General features: G+C 47.7%; 1 protein-coding gene and 1 long non-coding RNA gene across 9 annotated transcripts in view; one reads left to right on the forward strand and one right to left on the reverse strand.

Moving 5' to 3' along the window:
- SRGAP3 (SLIT-ROBO Rho GTPase activating protein 3) overlaps positions 1-17,806 on the forward strand; it is a 245,807-nt gene that overhangs the window by 108,766 nt on the left and 119,235 nt on the right. For all 8 annotated transcript variants that reach the window (XM_043886248.1, XM_043886249.1, XM_043886250.1 and 5 more), the window contains exon 2: positions 10,525-10,717. In XM_043886248.1, the coding sequence (XP_043742183.1) occupies positions 10,525-10,717 (193 nt within the window). The remainder of the gene's footprint in view (positions 1-10,524; positions 10,718-17,806) is intronic.
- LOC122682928 lies at positions 5,798-12,695 on the reverse strand. The gene is made up of 3 exons (XR_006337569.1): positions 12,387-12,695; positions 12,064-12,117; positions 5,798-6,084 (listed from the first exon to the last, which is right to left on the reverse strand). It is a non-coding gene; the product is annotated as an uncharacterized LOC122682928 (long non-coding RNA).

Consider the following 17,806-nt stretch of genomic DNA (forward strand, 5'->3'; position numbering starts at 1 on the left):
GACTGTAATTCCTTAGTTTGTTTGGAACCGGATAATTTCCTCTTAGAGGAAGATTTTCCTGGTTGACAAATAGCATGGTCATCACCATCATTAAATAATTCTTATTTTTTTCCAAAACATTAGCCCATGTACTGTGCTTTCTTCCTGGGGGAGGGTCTGGTGATGAGAAGCAGAGAGGGAAATGCCACAGTCACTTCTCCCAGCTCCTTTGCCGCGTATGTGTTTTCTCACCCCCCAGTAAGCTGGGAGCGGACATAATTTGTTTCAAGAAGGCCTTGAGTCAATGGGATTTGATCGTCTATTCTAAGCCTGGCCTTCACTACCCTGAATAACTGTGAGATGGATAAAGACAGAGTGTAAAAGCTTGGCTGACTTGGTATAGTACATATAGTAAGCGCCCAGGAGTCCACTGTAGCTCAGACGGTAAAGAATCTGCCTGCAGTTTGGGAGACCTGGGTTCAATCCCTGGGTCGGGAAGATCCCCTGGAGAAGGAAACGGCAGCCCACTCCAGTATTCTTGCCTGGAGAATTCCACGGACAGAGGAGCCTGGCGGGCCACAGTTCATGGAGGCACAAATAATTGGACACAACTGAACGACTAACATAAACATACACAGGCACCCAGGAAGCATCTCTGGCAAGTGCTACATGATTCAGAGCTTAATGATTAGGTGAAATGAGGCAAATCACTTCACCTCTCTGTGCCTCAGTCTCCTTCTTTGCAAAAGGGAATAACAGTAGTAGGCACCTCTTCCTAAGGCTGTAGCATAATATTCACTGCTTTGGTTGAACAAGGAGACAATTTTGTGGGAAGCACTAAGCAGTCATTTTCTGCTGTTTTTTCCTTCCAGAATTTTGCAGATGGGAAAGTCAAGGCCCAGAGAGGCTAACTGATTTGCTGAAGTTCACACAGCTAGCAAGCTTCAAGACCAGGCTCTGAACTCAGCAAGTCTGATCCCAGACTCAGCTCTTGGCCCCGCATCACCCAGTGGCCCATTTATCAGGGCTGAGGCAGCGATAAGATTTGAGAAACAAACCCATTCTGGGTCTGATCCCTTGTGTGGGTGGGGAGCAGAGCTAGCCGCCGGCACCACCTAGCAGGGTCAGGCCAGCGGGGTTTGAATCCTGTAATTCCCACAGGTCCTTTACCTTCTCGTGGGCCTCAATTTCCTGTAGAATGGTGTGATAGCCACCCGCTCCCTGCTGCCCACTTCTGTGGTCAGAAGTGATGAAGGATGCGAAAGGGCCTGGTCAAAGTTAATCAGGGACGGACTGATGTCAGTGGTAGGGGTCCTGGGCAAAACGAGAGAGGTAATTTAATATAAGGTGCTCTGAGTCTGCTGGAGTCTGCAGACAGGAGCTTGCTTCCAGACGGGAGGCGGGCTCCGCTGGGCCGGGCGCGCGGCCGGCGGTGGTTGCCGGGGAAACGGCGCGGCACCGCTTCTGGCCTGGCCTCGGGCGCGCTCGGCCCCTACCCGCGGAGCGCGGAACCCGGCGCCCTACGGGTTGCGGGGCCCCATGACGAGGAGCCTTTTTAGGTACACGAGGCTGGGAGACTAGGCTGGGGTGCAGGGCCCGCGCGGGGCTGTGGGGCTTTCGGTGCAGGACTCGGAGAAGGAAAGAACCGTGGGCCCAGGCTGGCGGGGAAGGAGGCGGGGAACCCAGCGCCAAGAGGCCGAAGGATGATTCACCGGGCTGTCGCGGGGCGATCCACCGTCCTGAGGGCCTCTGGACAGAGGGCGCGGCCTGGGCCTGGGAGTCAGCCAGCTCTGCTCACTCTGCGCGGCTGCAGCGGCAGGGACGCCCCCTTCTTGCCGTTTATTGCCTACCAGCTAGATATCAGGCACAGAGCCGGGAGCCTCATGTGCACACCACCTCTCGCTCTTTTAACAAAGGAAGGTATTGTTATTCCCAAGTTTATAGACTAGAAAAGAGACTCAGAGAGCCAAAGAGACTTATACAAAGTGGAGAAAACCAGGTTTGGAACCCAGGCTGGCTCTCCCCAAAGCCCATAGGCCGTTCCCTTCCTGCTGTGTCCTGCCGCCTCTCAGTGAGGCTGTTTGCGGAGGGTCTTCTAGGCGTCTGGCACATCCCACACGTTATTTCTAGTCTGATCTTTGCAGCAGCTCTGCAGGGTATCTGTATTTACCTGCCTTTTACAGACTGGAAAACAGCTCAGAGAAAATGACTTGTCTGCCCAAGACCTCACAGTGGCCTCTGGCAGAGACAACAGCCCACCTCGTGAGAGCGGCTGGGCTCCAGGCCCCGCTGCGTTCATCCTCTCCGCCTCTCCTAAGGCTGGAGGAGGAGGGCAGTGGATCCCTCAGGATGCTATGCGCTGGGCTGGCAGCAATGAGAATGGATCTCCATCTTGCTGTTCTGCGGGCCTCGCGGGCCCCATTACACTGCTGTAGTTGGAGGGGTTGAGCGTAAAATCTGAGTAATAAAACATGGATGTCACTCTTGCCTTAGGTCTTTATTCCACCTGAGAAGATGAGAAATGGCCACAGAAAGCAATAATAATAAATGAGAATCATAGCTAACCATTACTGAGCCTCTCATATGGCGCTATCCAGTTGAATTTTCTGCAGTATTGAAAATATTCTGTAGTGTCCAATACAGTAGCCATGCTTTTGAGCACTGGAAATGTGGCAAGTGCAACTGAGGAGTGAATTTTTTATTTTGATGAAATTTAAAGAGCCACGTGTGGCCAGTAGCCACTGGGTGCAGTGCTAATGTATATGAAGCACTATACGAAAAACTTTCTTCATGGTCACTTATCAACCCTTAAGACCACAATATGAGACAGATTATTATCATCCCCATTTTACAGGGGGAAATGAGACTCTGAGAAATGAGGAAATGTTCTCAAGTCCACCAGCTAAGTATGTCGCAGGGCCAGGATTTGAACTGATGTTTCCCTGCACCGTAGGAGGGCCTGAGGTCAAGGTCAGGTTGCAGTGGGGGACATGGTGACAGCCAGAACCAATGAGAATGGCACTGAGATGACGGATGGAGTGTGGGAGTGGAGACTGGAGGTGGAGTGGTACTCGGTCCTTGAAAGAGAAGGCCTGGAGAACCCCAGGAAAAGCACCCTAAACTGGAGACTGGGTCATCTTGGTTCCTGTCTACCCCTTTCTCTGGATTTGAGCCCTGGCTCTGCTGCTTTCTGGGTGACCCTAGGTACTCCCACCCCCTCCTTGAGTCTCAACTGCTTCATCCATAAAGTAGGAATGAGAACAGTGCCAGATTCAGGCAGGATCGTGCCGTTGTGAAACATACCATTCTCCTTGTTCGCTCCTGAAATTTCATCCTGAGGAAGGTACACCAGCTGCCTCTGTGGAGCAGAGGGACACACACTCACTGGATCTTGATTTTTAGGATGGATACAGACTGTGAAAGTGGGGCTTGCTGTCCCAGGGAGTGTCAGAAAACTTACCACATTCTCAGGACAGGGTGCAAGGATGAGAATTGAGTGGGGCCTGCTCTTACGGTCATTCTCTGGTCCCTCCCTCTAGCCCAGGAGAGCCCTCTGCAGGCTAGGGGCAGAGGCCTCTGGAGACAAGTTATTGGCATTCTTAATTTCTAACTGGTCAGACCTGTTAACCAGAGCTGCAGGAGCTGTATCACATTTCTGGCTTTGTCTGACTTTCTTTGCTCTCCTTTTTATTGTGGAAAGTTTCAAACATTACAAAAAGTAGAGAGAATAGTATAAGAAGCCTCTTCCCCATGTTCTTCACCACAACTAAACTTCTCCAGTCAACTCAAAGCCAATCATGTTTTTTTGTTTGTTTGTTTTTACCCATAGTATGACCACTCCCTGGTCCCCCATCAAGGTTATTTTGAAGTAAATCCCAGCATGTCAGCTTTCTAATTGTGCCGGAGACCCTCTCATAAATCTCTGGTGGGAAATTTTTGAACTAGTACTGCTAGGTAGAGAATTCATCACACAGATCACATCCCTGCATGTGTGCAAAATTAGGCTTGTATATGGTTGTTTATTCCAGCACTTTTTATGGTGGTAAATGATTGCAAACAACCTGAAGGTCCAGGAAAGGGGACTGGCTAAGAAAATTAACATTTGGAATATAGAATATAGAATTCTATAGTGCTTTAAAAAGAAATGTGAAAATTCTTTATAAAATTACATGGGTTGATTTCCCCAGTGTATCGTGTGTGTGCATGCATGTTTTGTTTTCGGTTTTTTTGACTGCTCCATGCAGCATGCAGACTCTTAGTTCCCCAATCAGAGACTGAACCTGTGCTGCCTGCATTGGGAGCACAGTCTTAGCCACTGGATCACCTGGGAAGTCTCCAACCCCCACTGCCCTGAAGTGTTCTTTAAAAAAAAAAAAGTACAGGACACTGTGAATGTCATGCTATAATATGCATAAAAACAGGGGAGATAATATTTTTCAAATATGCTGTTATTTATAGAAATATGAACTTGGAAACTTGGTTACCTTGCTAGAGAGGGACTAGGTAGCTGGTGAACAAGGGTGGAAGAGAGAATTTTCTCTTTATACCCTTTCTAATTTTTGAATTTTGTACTAATTTTAAAAACTAGAATTCCCCATTTTTTCTTTAAACCTAAAACTGCTGTTAAATTTAGTTTTGTTGTTATTGTTTAGTCACTAAGCCATGTCCGACTCTGTAACTCCATGGATGGCAGCATGCTGGGCTTCCCTGTCCTTCACTGTCTCCTGGAGTTTGCTCAGATTTATGTCCATTGAGTCAGTGATGCTGTCTCGCCATCACATTCTCTGCTGCCCCTTTCTCCTTTTGCCTTCAACCTTTCCCAGTATCAGTCTTTTCCTGTGAGTTGGCTCTTCACACCAAAGTATTGGAGTATCTGCTTATTAGTTAACAAAAAGGTATTTATCCAGATGGAGTGAGGATGACTTGTGAAAGTCACTCAGTTGTGTCCAACTCTTTGAGACCCCATGTACTATACAGTCTGTGGAATTCTCCAGGCCAGAAATCTGAAGTCAGTAGCCTTTCCCTTCTCCAGGGGATCGTCCCAACCCAGGGATCAAACCCAGGTCACCTGCACTGCAGGCTGATTCTTTACCAGCTGAGCCACAAGGGAAGTCTTATGACTTATGTTCACATGAAAACTTGCCCAAAATATTCATAATTGCCAAAAGGTGAATGGATAAAGAAACCATGAATATTATTACAGAAAATGGAATATTATTCAGCAATAAAAAGAAACGAGCTATCAAGCCATGAAAAAAAGCCATGAAAAGACATGAAAGAACTATAAGTGTATATTACTAAGTAAAAGAAGCCAGTTTTAAAATGATTCCAACCATATGACATTGGAGGAGCAAGGCGGGAGGAAAGGGTAAGTAGGTGGAGCACGGGGGATTTTTAGGGCAGAGCCTTGAGAATGGGCTATCCTGTATATTTCAGGTTCTAGGCATTATTAAATTGATAAACTTGTGATGAACTTGTAGCAAAAGCAATAGAAGACAAAGGTTAAAGTAAAAGAGACAGATGCAGTATGGAGTCAGATTTGTTCTCTCCTGTTGCTCCATGGAGAGTGACACAGAGAGAGCTGTGCTTCAGGAGACCTTCTCTGGGCCTCACGCCTCCGTAAAACCAGGAGGCTGTGCCAGGAGTCAGGGCGGTCACCTACAGCTCTAAATGTTCTGATAGCAAAGCCTTTCCCAGCTCTCTAAGCCCCTTCTCCTCCCTGCCCAACCCCCTCTCATTTTTCCGCTCCTCAGTGCTGTGCCGAGATTGGAACCATTCCTAGGGGGACTGTCTTCTGAATGAAGTCTGTGCCTTGCAAGCAGTTGTTTTATTTATTTATTTTTCTCTCTCTTTGAAATCTCCGACCCCGAGAAAAGCCAAATCTGTGCTGGCTCTAAGGAGGAGAAACTTGGAAGGGAGTTAGAGATAAGGAGATGGGTAATCAGATCCCAGCAGGTTCCACAGCACGGGCAGGCAGGCAGCAGTGTGGCTCCTGCCAGGGCCTCTCCTGTGAGAGAGGCTTGACTCTGGGCTGTCCAAGCTGCTCCAGGCTCCAGCTGGTTGTGTGAACTGAGGGAGGTTTCTCTGCTGCTTCCAAATCGTCTCCTGTCAGAGAAGTGTGATTTATGAGATTTCCCTCTAAAATAGGAGAACATTGGCTCCTGATAATGCCCTGTAATGGAGGAAGGGAGTGGCTGCAGCATTCTTGATAAATACTATCTCTTTAGCCCACCATCTTGTTACAAAAAGGATAAAAGAAATTGAATACAGATGGATTAAAGTCTTGAAAGAAAATAATATGGCCTCATTTTAGTGAGGTGTCTGGAGGGTCATTGCTCTCAACTGAGGACCTAGGCTTGATTCCTAGGTTAATTGCCACACACCAGCTGTTATGACCAGAGGCTACTTATTTCTGCGCCTCCACTTCCTCATCTGTGGAGAAAAGGTGGGGGAATACTAGTAGCACCCACTTTAGAGGGGATATTATACAGATTATGTGAGATAAATATCCAGAGAACTCAACATCAGGCATGGAACACATGGTGTGCTCTGTAAGTACTCATGATTATTATTAAGGTTATTTTGAGTCTCAAATAGTAGATGGTCTAAAAGTAATTTTTAAAATATTTAGAAAACATTTTTATAACTATGTATTAATATGGCAGGGCTTGCACTTGTGGGAGTGACGGCATCTCAGTCCAGTTTAACAAGTGAGCCATATCAAGGAGGGCCTGTGTAGACTGTTACAGTCAATAGAGCAAAATGTGACCTTGGACAAGTTCCTGATTAGTTTACACAGAGTCCTGGTTTCTTCAACTGTAAAAATGGATAATAATAATAACATCCATGTCTGGTATGGGTATAGTATACGCATAGCATGTGTGAATGTGTGTGGGGTGTGTTTGGGATGTGGTGTGTTAGTGGTGTGGGTATGTGGTACGTATGTATGAATGTGTGTGGTGGTTGTGGTGATTGTGTGGTATGTGTGGTATTTGTGCAGTATGTGAGTCTCTGTGGTGTATGGATGCGATGTGTGTCTGGTATGTGTATGTGTGCTAGGTGTGTGTGATGTGTGTAAATGTGAAGCCATGTGGCATGTGAATGTGATGTGTGCATTGTGTGTGGGTGTGTGTGGTGTGTATGTTTGTGTGTATGCATATGTGTATGTGTGTTGGGTGAGATTCCCATAATCACAACATTTGATGTCCTTGGGTAAAAGCACTTTGGTAAAGGTAAATAGGGATTTGCTATACAGATATTGATATTTGTGCTGGGAGAATCCACTGTCAGATCTTAAAATTTCTTTTGAGGAGCTAATATGACATGCGTCCATGAAAGAATTTAAAGAAAAGAGCACAAGTCTCTCTGAGACTAATTGCATGGACCATGGGAGTTCAGAGTGGGGTCATGAGGGCTGAGCCAACCGGGACTTCCTGGGAGGGGCAGTGCTTGGCCTCTTAAACACTGGTTTTAAAACTTTTTTGCTTGCCTACCCTCTACATGAACTTTGGGGAAAAAAAAAATCTCTTTTGCCTCACACATTTTAACTTGACATCTGAAATGTTCACCAGAAATTTAAACAGTTACAAAGGATATCATTTCTGCCATATTGTAAATATTGACCTTGTAGAATAAAATTACTCTACCCTCTTAACTGTATCAAATGCAAACTAAATAACAGCAATTTTTAGTTTGCCTTTTTATTGATGTATCACTTATGTACAGTAGAATGCTCGGATCTTAGTGTGCAGCTCAGTTAATTTTTACCAGATCAAGGTGTAATGGTCTAGCTCCAGTATTCCAGAATGCAACCTTGAACCCTCTCTCAGTCATTACCCCCAAAGGTGATCATTTCTCTGAACTCAGTCACCATAAGTTGTTTTTTTGCATGATCTTATTTTTTTCCTTGCTACTTTCCATCAACATGGTAGCAGTAGATCATTTTTTCCCTTATCATATGGTATTCCGTTGAATGAACATCTCACATTTAAAAAATCTTATCTACTCCTTGCATAAATTCACTTTACCATTAATATTTTAAGACTGACAAGCATTTTGAAATAAATTGTCCCTTTGAAAAAAAATCTTATGTACTCTTAATGGACATTTTGGGTTGTTTCTAATATTTAGCTATAAGCTTCTGTGAATATTTTCCATATTTTGAGTGTAGACATGAACACTGATTTCTTCTGGATATGATCTATGGGTGGAATTGCATGGTGGTAATTGGCCACCTCATGCGAAGAGTTGACTTATTGGAAAAGACACTGATGCTGGGACGGATTGGGGGCAGGAGGAGAAGGGGAAGACAGAGGATGAGATGGCTGGACGGCATCACCAACTCGATGGACATGGGTTTGAGTAAACTCCGGGAGTTGGTGATGGACAGGGAGGCCTGGCGTGCTGTGATTCATGGGGTAGCAAAGAGTCCAACACGACTGAGCAGCTGAACTGAACTGAGCTGAACTGAAGATAAATACCACAAAACATTTGTATCCACCACCAATCATCAAAAATTACCTGTACAAGTCAGAAAATTTATAGTTATATTGTTCTTATCTTTACCTTCTTGAAGTCATAATTCCCTTCTACTTCCTTCACAGAATTTTACATAATATGTTTTCATGCTTGAACTTTTTTATTGATTTCTCTTTTCTTTTTGTCCAAAATATGTATGTAAATTGAAATGGACATTAAAAAATTTGCTTTGACCATAAAACCCTAAGTATCTTTATTTCATATTGATTTATCATGCAGTTCATCAAAATAATATCAGTGTTTTATAATTTGATAAATAATTACTAAAAATAAAAAGTAAGACAGAATGGGTGCTTCTCAGAATGAGATGGATAGGATGGCTTTAAGGTTCACAAGGACCATCCAGGGATCTCGTTAAAATGCAGATTGTGATTCAGAAGGTCTGGGTTGGGACCTAAGGTTTCTAATAAGTCTATGGGTGTTGTTTCTAAGACTAAGACTTCTGTCTGTATCAACAAGAGGAAAACGGGAGTGGGAGGGCAGTTAAAGACAGACTTTCTCCAGGTATAGTCAGGACTGACCAAGGGCTGTGTTTCTAATAAACCTATGGAAGATGCTGATGCTGCTGGTCTATGGACCACACTTTGTGTAGCAGGGGTTTATGGTCCCTAGATTAAAGAAGTTTTGCTAGCACCAACATTTTTAACTGTTCTCTACCTTGACTCTTTGAGAAATTGCACCATAATCAGATTCTGAATAAGGGAGAAGATGGCCTTCTGCAAATAGAGAGGATGGTTGTGAAGAGGCAGATGGGAAAGGAGAGATGCCGAGGCACATTCTCAGGCAAAGGAAGAAAGAGTGGGAATGGAAGTAGGATCTCAAACCCATGCCTTGGTAACAGTTCCTGCCGTGCACCCCCTGGCAAGGCTTCCAGTGCCCCAGAGTAGCGCTGCATGCTTTGAAGACCACTTTTCCAAAGGATGCTAAGATGTACTGGCCACCTTTTCAGACAGGAGGCCTGTTTCTACAATAGGATTGGACATCTCAGGGACTAGTCTGAAGAAATAGTGAGTTCACTGGGGGGAGATACAGAGAAGTTTGGGGTCAGATAGTGGGTGGCCTTGAATTCCGTGCTAAGGAGTTGGACTTAATACTCAGTCAGAGGAGGGCCCTGAAGAGTTTTGAGCAGGGAGCTGGTGTGAGCACAGTGTGGAGAGACTAATCTGCTGGGCAGCCTGTGGGATGGTGGGGAAGAGGTTACTGTGTGGTGACGGCAGCCCTGACAAAACCACTGGGATCCGGCTGTGATTTTTATCTCTAGCCCCTGCTTGTGAACTTTTGCCCTGGGTACACAGACCTGGTTTGCTCTGTCAGGATTTCCTGAAGCCTGGACTACATTCTCTGGTGGTACCTGAGATGGTGATGCATGGAATCTCAAGGTGATTGAGAGATAAATAACCTAAATAACCTTAAATAATCCTGAAACCTGAGATTGAATGGCATCCCTTCTGCCCTCGCTCAGTCCTGACTACACCTGGAGGAAGTCTGTCTCTAACTCCTCTCATGCTCCCATTTTCCTCTTGTTGATGGAGACTCAGAAGCTTAGGCTTCGGGCCTTTGGTAAGCAATAGTCTCTGGAGAGAATTTTAACAAAATTTTTGTTTTTGTTGAATCAAGTTTCTGTGTACCAAGACGGCAAGTGGTTCTAGTTTTACCCTTGCCATAACGACATTAAACTGTATGTTTTAAGTAAGTTGTTTTCAGTAAGAAAAGTGAGTGAATTTACTAGATCATGTGGAAAAAATAATAATGCAGGTGATGTGTGGGTATGGCAGAAATCATGGTGGTGACATGCGGTGATTCAACTTTGGGAAACATTGCGTTACACTGTGGCAAAACCTGGCATTTGCTCAATCGTCCTGCCAGTGCCTGGAGAGGCTCTGGGTGGCGGGTGGTGGGGAGGGGGCGGCTGGCATCACAGTGCCTGGGCCACTGGCGGTGGGTAGGCTGGGCGGATCGCCCTGCTGTCCCCTCCACCTCACAGCCTGCTCCTGCCTCTGCCTACAGAGATCCGCACGCAGCTGGTGGAGCAGTTCAAGTGCTTGGAGCAGCAGTCGGAGTCGAGGCTGCAGCTGCTCCAGGACCTCCAGGAGTTTTTCCGCCGGAAAGCCGAGATTGAGCTCGAGTATTCCCGCAGCCTGGAGAAGCTGGCCGAGCGCTTCTCCTCCAAGATCCGCAGCTCCCGGGAGCACCAGTTCAAGTGAGTAGGGGCTCAGGGTCTGGCGTGGTGGGAGGCAATGCTGGGAGGTGAAGCAGCAAGGAAACCAGGATTCCCTGGGGGCAGATGGTGGGCTTTTAAGGCCCAGTGTCTGCAGGTGACTTTCATCTCCAGCCCTCAGGCTTCCTTGGTGTAAAGTGAGGGTAGAAATAGTTGCTACCCATAAAGATGCTGAAAGGAATACACGATGGACCAAGAGAAGCACTTGTCAGAGACAGGAAGTGCTCAATAAATGGTTCTGTTGTTATTATGCCACCAAGCACCAGGCTCTGCCTCCATCCGGGTCCAGGTGCCAGCCCATCGCCTTTCAGGACATCCTGACTATACCCAGTTCTCTTTTATCTGGGGGTCAGCCAGCCCATGTCTGCATTCCTTCAGCACAGTGGCCTTGGAATTGCTTCTCCTTGGAATAGATGCTCAAAGTATTCCTCTTCCTTCCTCCCCTGGAGGATGGTGCCAGGCTTAGTTGCTTATTTATATACACACACCCTCCAGGTCCTAATTTCTCACACCCCAAGCTCGGATTTTGAGGAGAGAATGAGGCTTGATCCTCTTGGGCACATCCCTGGCTGAGTCCTCAAGCTGTAAATGCCCCCTAGCTCAGGACCCTAAGGGGCCAGCGGCCAAGTGCAGATAGAAGCCATGACCTTACCAGGTTGGGCCCCCCTCCATCTGTTTCCCCCTCGGCCATGCTCCCTGGAGGTCCCCCTCCTCTGTGAGTCATCTCTCCAGTGAATGGCCCTCAACCCCGGGAGACCAGCGACTTGCTCCATCCTGTCTGTTCTGTTCCTCTTTCCTCTGGGTTCGGTCTCTTTTTTTCTCTCTACATAGGTTTAAATTGTGGTCAACTACACATAACATAAAGTTTACCACCTTAAATATTTTAAAATGTACAAGTGTGTGGCGTTAAGTCCATCCACACTGTCGTGTAATCATCACCCGCACCCTTCCCCAGCACTCATCTTAGTAATGTGAAACTCTGCACGTCGTGAACAGCGCCCCATTTCCCTTCCCCACCCCCATCCTGGAACTCACCCTTCTACTCTCCGTCTCTATGAACCTGACTGCTCTAGGGACCTCAGATATGTGAAGCATACAGTATTTGTCCTTCTGTGACTGTGGCTTATTCCACTTTGCATAATGTCCTCAAGGCTCACCCATGTTGTCACATGTGTCAGAGTGTCCTTCCTTTTTAAGAGTGAATGATATGCTGTTGTGTGTATAGACTACACTTTGTTTAGTTGCGTCCACCTTTCTCTCTCTGTGTTTTGCATTCTACTCTGGCCAGGGAGCGCTCTTCCTTCAAACTCCCCTCAATGTCTCCTTACCTGGGTGCCTCAGCATTTTGAGCTGTCAACTTCTGTGCCTTCTTCCCTTGACGTCTGGGGAGAAGAAATTGCGTTATTAAAGGGCAGAAATTTATTACACGTTTGCAAATACCAGGCATGTTTTCCCACCCAATCACATCTATTCAAACTTTCACTGCAGGAGGATACTTCTGTTGATAACTTACTCCCAGGCACTGTCTGGGCCCTTTCATACATAATCTCATTTTTCTGATATTTTGGAGAAAGCATGTACTTTTTTAAAAGATAAAAGTAAAACATTTTTTGTTACAAATGCAGAGAAGTAGAAGAAAAAAATCACTCACCTGCCATTCAGAAGCTCAGGTTTTGGTTCCTTTTCGTGACTGTCTTTTAGTAACAACAACAACAGTAATGATGTATTGAGCACATTAACTGAGCACTTGCTTTGAGTCAGATCAGTATCCCTTCTTAAAGATGACAGAAAGGCTTGTACAAACATGTCTGTGGGCCAGTTATTGGGAAGTGGCAAATTTGAACCTTCACTCTCATTCTTCCTCCTTGTACTGAGATGAGAAAGGCCTGGGTGTGGTCTGAGAGCAGCCATGGACTCTGAACACTCTGCTAAAACCACAGACTCAGACTCATGTACAGAAACCCACATCTCTGGCTGGGCTGTCACGGGAGCCGTTCAGGCTGCGTGGTTGGGCTGGAGCTCAGCTTCCGCCCCTCTCCTTCCTCTTGATTTGGATTCAGCTCCCTCTTCCTGTTCTCAGTGTGGACACGGGGGTGGGAGGCCCTGGGGGAGCATGTGCAGGGGCACCCTGTTCCTTCACATGGCCTGTAATGAGCTCAGTCAGCCCCTCATGGCTTCATTAACTGAGGCCACCAGACAGAAGGGGAGCCCCAGCTGGCAGTCGGGCCCAGCAGGCCGCTGGACACACCATGAAAGTCTAATTAGGGTGTGGCCAGGCCAGTGCAGCTGCTGTGGGCCCTCGGCACCAGGCCGATGTGTCAGCAGAGCCCACCCCCCCACCCCCCACGGCTTTTGGAAGCAAGAGTCTCCAGGGGATGCCTGGATTTGCCCTCTGACCCCAGGGCCAACCAGCCTGACCTCTGGCTGCCTCTTCTTTGGAGCTCAGTGCACAAGATCTGGGCTGTGCTCTGGGTCCCTCATTCTGGCTGTCCAGAGAAGCCTTGTCCTGCCATCTGGTTCAGTTCAGTTCAGTTCAGTCGCTCAGTCGTGTCCGACTCTGCGACCCCATGAACCGCAGCACGCCACGCCTCCCTGTCTATCACCAGCTCCTGGAGTTTACTCAAACTCATGTCCATCGAGTCAGTGATGCCATCCAGCCATCTCATCCTCTGTCGTCCCCTTCTCCTCCTGCCCCCAATCCCTCCCAGCATCAGGGTCTTTTCCAGTGAGTCAACTCTTCGCATGAGGTGGCCAAATAATTGGGTTTTCAGCTTCAGCATCAGTCCTTCCAATGAACACCCAGGACTGATCTCCTTTAGGATGGACTGGCTGGATCTCCTTACAGTCCAAGGGACTCTCAAGAGTCTTCTCCAGCACCACAGTTCAAAAGCATCAATTCTTCGGTGCTCAGCTTTCTTCACAGTCCAACTCTCACATCCACACATGACTGCTGGAAAAACCATAGCCTTGACTAGACGGACCTTTGTTGGCAAAGTAATGTCTCTGCTTTTTAATATGCTATCTAGGTTGGTCAGAACTTTCCTTCCAAGGAGTAAGCATCTTTTAATTTCATGGCTACAGTCACCATCTGCAGTGATTTTGGAGCCCCCCAAAATAAAGTCAGCCACTGTTTCCACTGTCTCGCCATCTATTTCCCATGAGGTGATGGGACCAGATGTCATGATCTTAATTTTCTGAATGTTGAGCTTTAAGCCAACGTTTTCACTCTCCTCCTTCACTTTCATCAAGAGGCTTTTTAGTTCCTCTTCACTTTTTGCCATAGGGTGGTGTCATCTGCGTATCTGAGGTTATTGATATTTCTCCCGGCAGTCTTGATTCCAGCTTGTGCTTCTTCCAGCCCAGCGTTTCTCATGATGTACTCTGCATCTGGTAGGTCCTTTATTAAGAAGGTCCACCTATCTGCCAGGTAACCTCTCAGGGTGAGGGGGTTGGTGCCCAGGCCCAGGTCTGGTCATGTTATTCCCACTGCACAGTCCATTTGGGCTCCTATAACAAAGTACTCTGGACTGGGTGGCTTGTAAACAGCAATGGATTTCTCCCAGTTTTGGAGGCCAGAAGCCGGAGATCAGGGCACCAGTGGTGGTTTTGTGAGGTTCTGGTGAGCTCCCTCCTGTGGCTTGTGGGCGCTGATCCTTCTTGCGTCCTCATGGAGTGGAGGACAGAGAGAGGAAGCAAGCGCTAGAGAGCCTTTCGAGGGCACTGATCCCATCATGAGGACTCCCCTCATCCCCCAAGACCTAATCTAATCCTTACTGTCTGCTAAAGGCCCTACCTCCTAACACCATCACATGGACAGTAGAGTTCAACATATGACTTCTGGGGGAATACAGACACTCAGTCCATAACAGGAACTCATGTCTCTTGACACCAAGTCTAGTGCTCCTACTTTGCTCCATGGGTTCTCTTTCTAAGGCCCCAGCTACTTCCTCTCCACCTGGGCAGTTGAAAAACTTCCAGCTCCCCAGGGAGTGCCCAAGAGGAGTCTGGGCTTGACTCACCCAGGCTGAGTTCCATGTGGCAACAGAACGTTCAGAAAACAATACCATCATGTGTGTCTTCTTCCACCATGACATATTTCTGTTCTAACACACCTTTTTCAAAGCACTCTGACTTCTTTGCTCTCTTATAATCCTCATGATAACCCAGGGATGTAGTGAGGGAGTCACTGGTTTTATCTCAAACCATCTGAGCACCAGGCAAGCTAAGGGGGATGTTACAAAGGCTACACTGTGAGCTTCTGAGTGAGAACTCCCAGGGCTCCTGACTTTCAGCTCAGGCTTCTCTCTCCAAGAAGTCACAGGGGTGTATATCAAGCATCTCTTGTTTTCCTAGACTGTGCTTCTTGCTGAAGACACACAATCCCTCCTCTTTCTCTCTCATGAGTACACGCCTGGGCACTGTCCATAGGTGATGTGGTTGGGGCGACGCCCAGTCCCTGTGGCCCTGCTCTTTGAACCCTGCCATCTGCTTGCTCTTCAGGCCTAGCGTTTAGGTATCACTTCCTCTGCAAAGCTTCCATGAGTCTATCCTGGTGCCCTCCTGTGTGTCCACGATACTCTGCACTTGTTGGTTTGCTTATTCAGCCAGTATTTACTGAGTACCTACCAATGCCCGGTCCTGGCTTCCAATGGCAAACAAGACAGACTTGATTCCTGCCTTGGTGGAATTTACCGTCTCGTGGAGGAGTGAGATATGGCATCAAACATATGCAAATAAATGAAAGACAGCATGTCATCAAATGATTGCTAGGATGGAATGATTGCTAGAGTCCAGGTTGGGAGGTCTAAGACGGCTCCCCCCACCCCTTTCCTGGCACTTTGGTGAAGACAGCTATAAGGCTGGACTCAGCTGGGCTGCTACCCTCTCCACTTGGGGTCAGAGTCTCACTTCAGTCACGGGAGCTCAGGGTCTCGAGGTGGCAGTGGGGGAGCTGCAGTCTCCTTGAACACCCACCTCCATCCCCTACCCAGATTCTGTTGATCAAAGTGATCTGAGCTCCAGCTCAGCTTCAAGAGGAGGGAAAACAAAGCCTTGCTCTCACTGGAGGACCATCAGAGGATTTGCAGCCCCCTTGAATCCTCCACACTGAGCTAGAATGGCAGTCAAGGAAGGCTGCTGGAGGAAGTGGCGTTTAAGCAGAAACGTGAGCTGAGGGATAAGAAGCAGCAGCCGTGGGGACAGTGTGAAGGGAAGAGAGGCTGGTGGGGCTGGAGCTCTGATGAGGGAAGCCACAGCCACTGAGGCATCCTCAGTAGGGAGCAGCATGATGTGATTTCCATTTTTAAAAGGTCACCCTGGATTGGAGGGGGCAAGAGTGACACTGAGGAGACCAGTAGGCGATAGGAGTATAGCTCTCCAGGCGGGCATGGTGGTGGCCTGGGTGACAGAGCAGGCAGAAAGTAGACAGGCGCTGGGAACTCTCTCAGAGGTGGAACTGAGAGGAATCCATACCTGACCTGAGATGAAGGGACTTCAGGAGATGTGGCAAAAGCTGCCACCCTGTGTTGTAATGATCTATCTTCCTTGCCTGCCCCTCGTTTGACAATTGGGCTGCCAGGTCCAAGACGGCAGAAGGGGTGGTTGTTGACCTGGGGTCTGTAGCACCTGGCACCAGGCCCTCACTGGATGTTTATTGAATGAATGAATGAAGGTCAGATGATAATTAGAGTGGCTCTGGGCTGGGGGTGGTGGGAGTCAAGGAAGGGAACATTTGTCTTCTGGCTGCGTTAGGTGCTTGGGGAGGCTGTTTGGGTGAAGGGCCACCCACTCTGGTACCTGGCCCAGCATGGAGTTGCTGAGAGGACAGTGTGGACTTTACAATGGGCTCTCTGACTAAGGATTCAGGCCCTGCACTCTAGTTTACCAAGTGTGGTCCTAACCAGCAGCGTTGGCATCCCCACCCCCTGGGGACTTGTCAGAAGTGTGAAGCCCTTAGCTGCCCCCCAAAATGTGCTGAATGAGAAACTCTGGGGGTGGGGCCCAGCAGCCTGTATTTTAACAAGTCCTCTGGGGGATTCCAATGGCCATTCACACTGAAGAGTTGCCCAAGATGATGACTTTCTAGGTGATAAACTGTTTATAATTCACCGTCAAGCTATGCCAGTCTTCCACAGCCCTCAGCTCCCCCAGGGTAAAATCCATAATCCAGTGCCCTTTTGCAGCCAGGCCTGACCTAGACTGGCCTTGTGCATTTTGAGGCCTGGAGCTGGGAGCCCTTCCTGAGCAGGAGCGTGGCAGGTGGCACACGGGGGCTTAGATCCTTCCTCTGAGGATATGTGGGTATCCTCCAAACAACCCGGGTCGTTCTACGAAACTAGAGGTTTCCTGGAACTAGGACTTATTCTTCCTCCAGAGGAGTGTTTTCTGAAACCCCCACACTTTGAGATGTCTGGTCAGAGGGAGGGGAGGTGAGGAGAGAAAAAATGAGTAGAGGTGAAAGACCGCCTGCTCCTTACCTCCCCTTACAGATTCCTGATGGGCCTTAGCACGTGGAAGACTCTGAGAGATTCTGTAGTAAATAAGCCTGTTGACTTCTTTCTGAAGGCTGTTTGACCACAGAATTCTCCCTTCCCACTGTATGCATGTGTGTGCTCAGTCTGTCGTGTCTGACTCTTTGTGACCCCATGGACTATAGCTCACCAGGCTCCTCTGTCCATGGAATTTTCCAGGCAAGAATACTGGAATTGGGTGCTGTTTCCTACTCCAGGGCATCTTCCCAACCCAGAGATCCAACCTGTGTCTCTTTGTATTTCCTGCGTTGGCAGGCGGATTCTTTACCACCACGCCACCTTTTTTTAAACCAAACTAGCACTCTCTGGGACCCAGTTTGAAAAGCTCTGTTGAGACAAACTCGGGATTCCCCTTTGCAATGTTGGGGCTCCATGCAAACAGTGTGGGAGGTGAGAGAGCCCCCTTCTATTTCTGACTCCCTCAGTTTTGGAAACCCCTGACCTTCTGGGGAAATGCCTGATAAAAGTGCTGTCTTTGGAAGTTAAGTGTTGGTTGCTAGTATTTGGACAGCTGTGATAAAAGGAACAGGGAATTTTATTC

This window comes from Cervus elaphus, chromosome 24, assembly GCF_910594005.1.
Source record: "Cervus elaphus chromosome 24, mCerEla1.1, whole genome shotgun sequence".
Taxonomy (NCBI): domain Eukaryota; kingdom Metazoa; phylum Chordata; class Mammalia; order Artiodactyla; family Cervidae; genus Cervus; species Cervus elaphus.